The sequence below is a fragment of the Natrix helvetica genome (assembly GCF_964273705.1).
Source record: "Natrix helvetica genome assembly, chromosome: 1".
In the NCBI taxonomy this organism is placed as follows: Eukaryota; Metazoa; Chordata; class Lepidosauria; order Squamata; family Natricidae; genus Natrix; species Natrix helvetica.
This window is the reverse complement of record NC_138548.1, coordinates 262,781,493-262,792,375: the sequence shown is the minus strand read 5'-3', so window position 1 is coordinate 262,792,375 and position 10,883 is coordinate 262,781,493. Positions and strand designations below refer to the sequence as shown.

At 35.0% G+C, this 10,883-nt stretch overlaps 1 protein-coding gene across 1 annotated transcript; it reads right to left on the bottom strand.

The window, feature by feature from the left end:
- Window positions 1-1,740: 1,740 nt before the first annotated feature.
- Window positions 1,741-10,279, bottom strand: CCNG1 (cyclin G1). Its single transcript, XM_081957374.1, has 7 exons — window positions 10,060-10,279; window positions 8,464-8,727; window positions 7,214-7,467; window positions 6,077-6,155; window positions 5,893-5,991; window positions 4,164-4,358; window positions 1,741-2,387 (listed from the first exon to the last, which is right to left on the bottom strand). Exons 2-6 carry the CDS (start codon window positions 8,725-8,727, stop codon window positions 4,167-4,169), a joined length of 888 nt encoding a protein of 295 aa, XP_081813500.1. The 5' UTR covers window positions 10,060-10,279; the 3' UTR covers window positions 1,741-2,387; window positions 4,164-4,166.
- Window positions 10,280-10,883: the final 604 nt, after the last annotated feature.

Below are 10,883 nucleotides of genomic sequence, written 5' to 3'. Positions count from 1 at the left end.
AATTCTATCAGGCTGCAGAAATTACTTTTTATGAAAGTTTTTCTTTGCAATTGCTGGGAGAGCATCAAAGGCGGCCCACAATGATTGCTTGCAAAGTGTGTTCCAGGTATGTGTCTGGCCCGGCATAACCAGGTCTTGTAAACACAGGCATACATATCTCAACATATAGCCTTGTGTACAGCACAATAAATATTAACACATTTTGGAAAAGATTTTTCTTTAAGCAAGTTACTTTCACAATCCAAGGCCATCAAATCAATTCATGCAATTCCATTTCAATGAATTTTATTGAAAGGTGCTCTTGTTGCTTATAGGCGCAATAGGACATTTTGATAACGAATTTGTTCCTTCTTGACACTGTAAACATCATATTGAACATTGTTCAGTTTCAACATTCAAATACTAAAGGCATCTAAGATATAATTATTCAATTTAATAACGTCCATAAAAAAGGCTAGTTTGTGGAAACTTCCCATCAGTGTTGTTCTGAAGAGCAGCTTGCAATGAGGTAGAAGTAAATGGTATGTCCAAATGCTGGGTTAAACCAAAAATAAGTCTTCAGATTTCTGTAACTGTAGTAAGTCTCCTAAATTTGTTGCTTTGATTCTAAGGACAAGCCAGTCAGCTTTAAGTGAGCCATTAGGACAATGTGAAATTACACCAACGATATATGTGCTAAAATTAAAAAGATAACACTTCTTACATTATCTTTCCAGTTTTTCTTGTGGCAATTTAAACAATCAGTAAAACTTAGGTAGAATACTACATTGAACACAATACAACTATAAACAGACATTATTACAAAAAGTGATTTAAAAGGCACCAAAGTCCAAAAGCTATTGAACATGTTGACAGTTGATTTAACAGATCACTGCTGGGTAGCAACTGTTGCTTCCTTATGGCAATGCATAACTTGTGCTGGTGTAGCCACCTCAATTATTCATTTGAATCAACTGATAATTACAAATAGAATGAGCAAAATAGTAGTTTAATCCTGCCTAGCTTTTAGCATCAGCTCCCAAAGTTCTTCCTAGTAAAATTTACTCAAACTTTGGGCTGAACAAAGCAGTACACACTATGGTATGGTAGAATACGTTCTCAAGTTGAAAAGATAATTAAAACTGTTTAAAGTAGCATAACACTAAATTCTATGCTTTGAAATTATTTAACACAATGTTTTACTGAAAGCTTGATAGTAATCCAAAACCACAGACACATTCCCCAAAATATATGCTTAATATAAACATAACTTTTTATGCTTATAATAGCCACGCATAAAAAAAGTTTAATCCAAACCAGGGAAGTGCAGTAAAATTAGCTTGTGTTTGCAGTGAAATGCAGATGTGTCAAATCATGCTTAATTTGCCCCACCAATTTTGTTACATGCAAGCAGAACTAAAGATTGAGGTAAAACACTGGGAGAAATTTAAAATGTTAATTCTATTTTTAGACGTTGCCCACATTCTCAGCTGGTGCCTGACTTGCATTCTTCAAACAGCTTGAATTTCCACAGTGACTTTCCAACTTCTTTCAAATATACTTGGCTACAATCTGAACTGTAATAATGCTTGCTAAAAATGTATTTTTCATGTTAATGCACTGTAAATATAGATCTCTTAAATTCGGCTCTTGAACTCAGTATGATCTAGGATCAACATATTTTTAATTCAGTTCCCAACTTCTAATGTGAATCAAGGTTTAAAGCAGAGGTGGGGAACTTTGACTCTTTTATGATTTGTGGACTTAAACCCCCAGAATTCCCAAGGCAGCCATGCTCATAAAGGGGGCATAGTTCCCCACTTCTGACTTAAAGGAATTATCTAATTTGGGATTGATTTGGAATTTTATGTTAGAGTTTCTCAATCATTATTACCATTACCATGTATCAGATGTAGCAACTTTCTTTCCCTTAGTAATGTTCCTCCTCTCACTAGAAAATACATGCATATCTATTTTACTAGTTTAGTGATGGCTATGTTCATTTTCATATTCATTTTCTACCACCATTTAGTTCAGAAGTGCAGAATTATTAAGGATCAAGCTCTACGATGACTCACATTTTCACATTTCCAGAGGGCAGATCAAAACAAAAGCAGCTGGCTTGTTTGTATTTTAGCCCCAAACACTGTTTTATAAAAAGAAAAAAAGGTCCTCAGTTTTATTAAGAACCTTGAGAAGATTAGGAAGAGTCTTGTGGCAACACGCTGTATTGCTGTATAGCTCAGAGCTTTAAAAAATGCGGTTGCAGTTTAATATTCATGAAAGCAGACTTTCCATAGGTCAGAAGAATCCAAGAAATTCTGTTTCAGCAGTGAAAAGCTTTTATCCTTGTTGACTGAGCACAGGTTGCCAGACAATGTCCCATCCACTCTTCTTCAGGATTACCACTAAATCAAAAAGAAATTTGAAAATTATTATTGTAACATAAAATAGACTGATTCAAATATGGGGTGAATTAGCATTTTTGCAAGTAATGCATTCTAAAAGAACAAAGAGGAATTCATCTCTTTTGATGATTCCAGTTTTTTGACTACTCCTTTTTTATGTTATTAAACAAAACTATGTTTATATTACAGGTAGTCCTCTCCTTACAACAGTTCATTAAGTGACGTTAGAAGTTACAACTCTGAAAAAAGTGACTTATGAACGTTTTTCACACTTGTGACTGTTGTATCATCCCCATGGTCGCATGGCCAAAATTTAGATGCTTGACAACTGACTCATATTTATGGCGGTTGCAGCATCCCAGTGTCACATTATCACCTTTTGCGACATTCTGACAAGCAAAGTCAATGGGGAAGCCAGATTCACTTAATCACGTTATTAACAATTGTAGTGATGCACTTAACTACGGCAAGAAAGTTTGCAAAATGGGAAAAATTCACGTAACAATGATCTCACTAGCAGCCAAATTTTGGGGCTCACTTGTGGTCATAAGTCAAGGACTACCTATACTATAATCTTTTCTGAGTGCACTGCATGGATGGTAATAACCCTGTCAGCAAGGCATTGCTGGGATGAAAGTTTAAAGTATCTGAAAGGATCCTGGTTTGGCCAAGATGAACTTTCTATTCTCCCATTAACTAAAGTCTTTAAAATTACAAGCAATTCTCACTTGCCGACTACAACTGGGGATCACCAAATCTTGCTAAGCAACTCAGTCATAAAATGAGACATCACGACCCATTTACAAAGTTAGTTTCAACTAGACTTACAGCTTACAGCTAGTTTCTCTCCCGACTTTGCTTGTCAGAGGCTGCCTATGAAGCAAGTGGCAATTACATGACTCTGGGATGCGGTAATCTTTGCAAAATGTGTGCCATTGCTAAGCACCTGAATCACAATCACATGACCATTTGGACCATTTGCCATGGTATGATGGCAAGTTCAAAGACTGGTCTTACCCAAACAAACAGTGGGGAAGGGAAGACTCTATGTATGAAAGTACATTTATAAGCATGCAAACCATAAGAAAACTCCACATTTATATTTCTCATAGTTTAGGGTTTTACTTCTTGACTATTACATGCCCATCTACTATGAACAGCTTTTAAATTGAAGAATGCAGGCAAGTAGATTAGCAACAAAGGATATGGTAATTGTCACGAGTGCAATTAGGATTGGCCACTATAGCACTATGTGATGCCGTTGCTAAGTGAGACCATGTAACTACAACTTATGATTTCACTGCCAGCTTTTCCAGATTCTGTTGGAAGCCCCCTGTGAAACTCTAAAATGATATTCATGTGATCAGAGAAACAATTGTGACAATTGTAAGTTGAAGGAATTAAAGTTAAGTTTTTCAGCACCTTTGTAACTTTGAACAGTGGCTAAACAGGGCAGTTAGTAAGCGAGAACTAGCTGTATACTGAAGCACATTAGGAAACTTGAGAATACAGAACAGACACATAGGCTTTCAACATGTTTTCCTTAGAGAATTACCTAGAGATTATTTTTTCTGAACCATATATACATATACATATTTTTGTTCGTAGTTATATCTTCCAGATTCCTAAAAAGATTGCTGCAACTTTTACACTATATTTATTTCAACTCAAGAATTCAGAATAGTTAAACATTCTACCTATCTTTTTTTTTTTTTTTTGGTGTAGCTTTTAAATTATTCCTATCACATCACGTCAAAACACATTTAGAAAGTTCACCTTTTAGGGTCCAGTTTCTGGGATTGTGGGAAGATGGGCAATTCTGTAATAACTGTGTTTCAGTTGCCGGGCTGTGCGACCAGACACAATCCATTTTAGCTTTTGTCCACTTGGCTTAGAACATTTGCTTGACGAATATTCTGAGAGGCACTTTGATACAAGTTCTTTCCAAAAGGAAAATTCTCTACTATTTATCTATAGGGAAAAAAAATGGGAAATTAAAAACCAATCAATACCACTCATGAGCAACCAATGCATGTCAATGATGATCAGATAATACAAAAATGGCACACTTTCATTTATCATGTGAGTTTAAAAATCTTCATTCAATGCATAGCTTTAGTTTATTTAAGAGATTTTTTGAGTGTCAAAAAGTTTTTACTATAAAACTCTGGAGATACAAATATGAGGCTAAAAACTTATTTATTGCGGGGAAATACACCAAAATGCAAGCAATTAGTTATTAGTATCTGTCATAAAAATTATGTGCAAGATGTTTTAGATAAATAATTTAAAAAATTCTGGAATGAAGATTCACTAGAAAAATGTTATTAGGGACAAAAAATTACAGTACTGTACACAATATATCAGTGTCTAGGGAAAAATGTAAAATAAAATAGTATGTTTCAAAAATGAAACTTTGGTGTTAAAGCTACTGATTTACAATGGAATATAGTTATGCATCAGAGAAAAAAATAGTTAAAATGTATGTATCAATATATTCATACACACACATACATAAAATCCACTTAATTCTTTCATTGCAACAGACTGAATAATTGGAACTTTCAAATACTTTGAGAGAAATAAATGATCAGTTTATGATGAGTTTTAAGACTTGAAATGTGCTCTCCATTTGGTCTTTAGGAAATGCAGATCTTCAAAGCTCTGACATTTTTGATATTACCATTTAAGACTTCATTTTTTTTTTTTAAAGTTTTTTATGCCATAATCTAAAAATTAATGAATTTATATATAAAACCAGGTGAGTCAAATAAAGGAAAACCCACGAACGCACACACAAGTTAATGTATAATCTGGAAAATAATGATTGTCTAGTGCTATATTGAACCACATCATGGGGCTAATTCAGCAAATCATGGCTAATCTATGAATTAGCCTCTGAACCTCACTATACCTCCACAAAAAGGTTTCTAAATTTATAAGATGTAAAAGTTTTCATTTGCAACATTCCTACTCAATTGGCCTTCAACATTGCCCAAATATCAGCACCCTTAATCCAGAACTATATTCTGTTTCCTACTGTCAGGTTTGCCCTTTAGCTAGCATTCTGCTGAGCACTAAGGGACTTTCTGCTTTAAACTCTAGCCAGCTACTTTATTCTATTTTAACAAGTAATTAAACAATGAAATCTGCTGAACTGCACTATTTGCTATGACAAGAGTTAAGCCACACAAGTTATTTTAATGTTTAAATGAAAAATAACCATTGTTAAAGATATTTGCAAGAGATTGAAACTGTGACTCCAAACATATATTTGAGATACCCTTCAAAAATATGTTCCCAAAAACTGTCAGCAAGGATTCTCCTGAAAATTATTGTTTCTCTTGCCACTTAGATAGCTATTTCTGTCTTCTTCTCACCAAACTAAACCAAACATTTTTACATGAAAGCAACCCTTAATTGATTCGTACCTAGCTTAAGAAGTATATTTCTAAGTTAATAAAGTTAGATGTAAACATCAAACAGATATTTAATTATGGCTTACCTTGGAATGTATTCGGAGACATTGTATTATTTCAACTAATTCTGGTACTTTCTCCTCTTCAGCTTCTAGAGCCATTATTGAAAGTGCCAATACTGAAGGCTAGTGAAAAATAAAATAATTAAGATCAATCAAATATGTTAAACTTTTGCAAAACTGTTGATCATTAATAGATCATAGTCCATACCTTTGCTTTTGAAAGAATAAGTCTGCAGTGGCAGGCTTTTAGTTGGGCTTCAAGTGTCTCTAATTTAAGATTATCTTTCCTGTATAAAACAAAGGTTAATTTGTTAATTTTCAATATTTTTATAAGGATTAGCACAAAGTTAAAAAAGTATACTAAGTAGTTACAAGATGTGAAAAACTAAGTCATAAATGACTTTTTTAAGTTAAATCAAAGGCACATTACCTAATATTTGACAACACAGCTCTAAATTCTCAAATTATTTTAAAAAATCATCCAAATATAACCATGTTTCACTCGTACCATATTTTAAAAAAAGTAATTAACAGTAGTTTAGGCCTAGATTATATTCAGCTACCGAAGAGTACAAGTATTTTTGGTAGATAAATGATAAATTCTTATTCAGAAACTTGCTCTGAGTGGAGAGTGAGTAACTACAGAGGATTAGTAAAACTGAATATTGATTGCCCTTTACTTTCTGTTTTCATGTGGTTCCTCCATGCAGTTCTTGTACTATGATCACAACTACCCAAGTACACTTTTAATACTGCATTCTGCAGGATTGAGGTAAATCAGGTTATTAAAGAGCATTAACTGGGTTGCATTTATCTATATGCAGGTGAACTACATTTGTATGAAAATGTTTTTTTTTTTCTAAAAACCTCAAAGACCCCTAACAGAAAGTTACTATTTAAGGGGCAAGGAAAATTAGATGCACCCTGTAAGCACTACTCTAATCTAACTATTATGGCATGGCAAGAGTAAATACTGTTTTACACAAATATAGTAAGTGGTATTTATTCAACCCTGTTTCAGATTGGTCAAATCTGATAGGATTCGAATAACACTTCAAACTGCTATGTGGCTTTAATAGAATTGTACATCACAGTCTTGTAAATATTAATATCTCTTAAAACTATGATGTCTCTCTGCTATAATGTACATATGTTGGGTATTGTTTAACATTTTTCAACCCCATGGTTAAAATTTGAGTTGCAAAGGCACCCCTGGATTATTTTAAAAAGGAATTATTGGATATTTACTACATCTTGCTAGCACATAGGACTTTTTCTCTCCATAAATTTGTCTTTGGTCTAAAGGAATTGGCACTTCCAAATTGGTCCAGAAAAGGACACTTACCTTTCACCGTTGATGCTTTCACCCAGAATTGAACAATAAAGTTGCAGAAACTGGAAGGCAGTCGTTGCTTTTACTTTTCCATGTAGCTTCTCTAAAATAATTCCCTCCATTCTCATTAGGTCACCAACAGTAAACCGATACTGACTTATTCGGATTAAGTCCGTAGCTAATGGAATATTACTCTCTTCTTCCACGACTTTTGCAGCCAAGTAAAAGCAACTTAAGCCAACACAGCCCAAGTGTTTTGATTCCACCTAGAAGAAGAAGACTTTCAGATGAACCTTACAATATACTTAGTTTATATACACATTGCAAACCTGCAAAGCAAATCTTACGTAAGTCAATTGGACTTTTGACCTAAAAATGTGAAGATTGTGCTATCTGTTTTCTACTATGCTGTTTTAAACTTTTAGTGTGTTTATTTTCAAGAAAATAAGAATTCCCAGTGTGGAACCACCTTGGTGCAAAGCAATTAGTTTATCTATTGTTCAGAAAAGTAATCTTTCATGTCTTGCTATTCAAAATCAATCATTGTACGATATAATGGCCAGAAAGGCACCCACCCATCTAAAATAGCACTTTCTAAAACATATTATTAGAGGGATGCATTTGCTTGGAACTTAAGAATCCAGAACTTTTAAAGATCACACAGATCCATTTAGCCCATTCCCCCAAAACAGGTACTTCTGTAGCTGAAACAATGTGCTTTGCATAAGGCAACAGAAAGGTCTATTAAGCCAATCTTTTGCAATGAACTAGAAATTCCAGAAACCCCAGACACAATGAAAATTATGGGAGTTGCAGTCAAACAATCTACGGGCCTACAAAAGGATAATCTGCATTTACCAAAAGGGGGAAAAACACTCTGATACTATTAATATGACTGGCAAGGAAAAGGTTTAAATAATCACAGTAGTTTCCCTTGTTGGTCCTTATTAAATATCCTGAAAAGTCCAAATACAATTGGTATTTGAAATGATATTAAGCCATACTAGCTGCTATAAATTCTGCTGTAAATGCTCCACCTATGAGCTGTTTATCTACTATATTCAGCTAAAAATAAGTGTTCATTCCAGTTAATAAGATTTACATGGAAAACTGCATGTTAGGATTACAGATTAATGCTGTAGTGATAAAATTCTCCTTGGCTGCTGAAAATCTGAAAAGCAAATTAGCAGCAATCTGCAAAGTCTTGCATCAAAATAGAAATAAACTGGCTTATACTGTAACTTCATAATCTATAGACTTACCTTCATTTTTGATAAAAAACGATCTAACAAATTCACAGCAAGAGAAAACGTCTCTGTGCGAAAGCCGAAGAATTGAATCAAACTAAGCAGGTCTTTCACTTCAAAATCCCGCAACCTAGCTGTCATCCGGAGCCCATTATCATGAGCCGATTCTATTATTCGCAAGCCAGAGAGCTTTGGCTGATATCTTAATTCCTGTTCAAGCAATGCACTGAGCTGCACTAGTAACTCCTGAGTCCCATTTGTTGCAAACGTATCAATCATCTGAAATACAAAACTTAGATCAAGACTGTTCCAAGCAAAACAATTACAGAAGTTTATGTTTGCTTTTGCCACCTTTCAGCAAAGCTGCAGAGACCCTGCTGTACATCGACACTCTTTAACCACATATGTAATATTTGCAGAAGTAACACAAAATGCACAGGCAAAAAAGCAGCTTAACAGGAAAGGAATAATGAGCCGAGGTGGTGGAGATGGTCAGATTAATTGAATAGGGTATATAAACTGAACCTCTGAAGATGCATAAAAATACAAATATGAATTAAAGTTGTAACAGAGCCATTGTATTCACAGCACTGTTTTCAGAATTACAATACAATACAATAATACAATAGTAGAGTTGGAAGGGACCTTGGAGGTCTTCTAGTCCAACCCCCTGCCTAGGCAGGAAACCCTATTCCGTTCCAGAATTGAATAGAATAGAATAGAATTCTATTCTATTGTGTGATTGAACACACAAGGATTTTGTCTTTGGTGCATATGCTCTCAGTTTACTTAAAGAAAAATAAAATAGATGATTTTATCATGATCCCACCTTCATATTTCTATATATTTTTTAAAAAAAAGTATAAAGTGAAACTTTTAAACTAATTCTGTAAATGGCCTATGCTTTAAGCTTTTAAGACATTGTGAAGAGAGCAGCACACACAATGAAGCCCAGTATTTATTTACCAGTCCATTAATTCTGTATTAGTTACAAAGCACTGCTGTGAATGTTATCCCGACTCCCCTCACTAGGAAGTCCCTTGCTTTTTCCCAGTAGGAAAAGATTAACCATAATTTATTAGCGGATCCTTACATAATAAATCTGTTAAATTAGCCTGTCACTAGCTAGCGGCTTCTAAAAGCCTTGGATTTGACTGAGCTGCCAAGCGGCTAAACGGGCGTATGATTGGGAGACGCCGAGTTAAGTGTGACCAAGTTTAACCAAATGAATGTATCAAGTAACATCTTAATAGCATCCTAGCACAGCTGGCTTTATATCTCGCACTCACTTTCCTTTCGGGAATCCTTATTTGGGAAATATAAGAAACCTTTCACTTCTGGTTCTCTCTTTCCCCCTCCCCCCTCTTCACTTTGTATTATTTCATAGACATAGCACAAAGTTGATGGACATAGGAATTATTATGTTTAAGTAGACCCTGTCAAGTTAACCATACCAACTTCTAATACCAACTCTGTTAACGATACCAACTTCAAACACATGTCCGGACTTGTTCACTCGACCCATACAGCACGCTGACAAGCCACCCGCCAGTAGGAGCGGATATTATATGTTAAATAAATAGCCCAGCTCCCAAAATTCCAGCCTCTTACCTTTATTATCCTAGGAAAAATGCAGGCGGTCGGAGAGTCTTCAGATAATCCAAGTTGAAACAAAGAATAAACTATGGACTTTTAAAAAATAAATATATAAATAGCTACCTCCAGATTTTAAAAAAATAAATTAGCCTTTTATTTATTTTACAAAAGCACAGAACTAGAGTGACGCCTGCAGCTTTAGAGGAGGGGAGGGAAGAATTCACGTGAAGGTTCCCCACCTTTCAGCTCTGAAAAAACTAGATTCTGCAGGCATTACTTCTGCTTACTCTAAACTCCGCCCCGGCTTTTATAGAAAAAAACCCCGATAATTCTTCTGATTGGCTATTGTCTTAATCTAGTGGACCAATCATAGCCTCTCAGCCCGCAATTTGCTCCAATCAGGAACTGAAAAGCTATACGGAGCTGGGAAATTGCACGTCTGTTGTACTTTGTAGTGTCCGTGCTGCCCCAGCAATATATAGCTAGGGTAAGGAATTAAGAACTGTCTCCTTTAAGAAAGTGCCTTAAGGGAAATGTAGTTCCATAACACATAATCACATCTGTATTTCTGATTGGCCACTGGGACATTCTGCCTGAGTGCAGAGATTATAGCCAGGCAGTTTAAATGCCCTTGTGAACCAGAATAGTAATGTTTGTATCTCTGCTTAACATGGGAATGAAATCATCATCTTTTTATACCACTTGATGGGACAGATTATGGAAGGTCAGAAATATCTTAACACTGAATTGTAAGTTTTGCTATTAAGAATGCCTGATAATAAACTTGATCTGAATGAGATTCCTAAGCATGGAGTTAACTGAATGCCCCGAGCAAGCCT

Excerpts from the sequence above, each read along its gene's own strand:
- CCNG1 (XM_081957374.1), bottom strand. The coding sequence starts at position 8,727 with ATGATTGATACGTTTGCAACAAATGGGACTCAGGAGTTACTAGTGCAG. Across the intron at positions 7,468-8,463 it reads GTTTTTTATCAAAAATGAAG|GTGGAATCAAAACACTTGGG; the intron begins GTAAGTCTATAG and ends TTCTTCTTCTAG. Across the intron at positions 4,359-5,892 it reads GTCTCCGAATACATTCCAAG|ATAAATAGTAGAGAATTTTC; the intron begins GTAAGCCATAAT and ends TTTTCCCTATAG.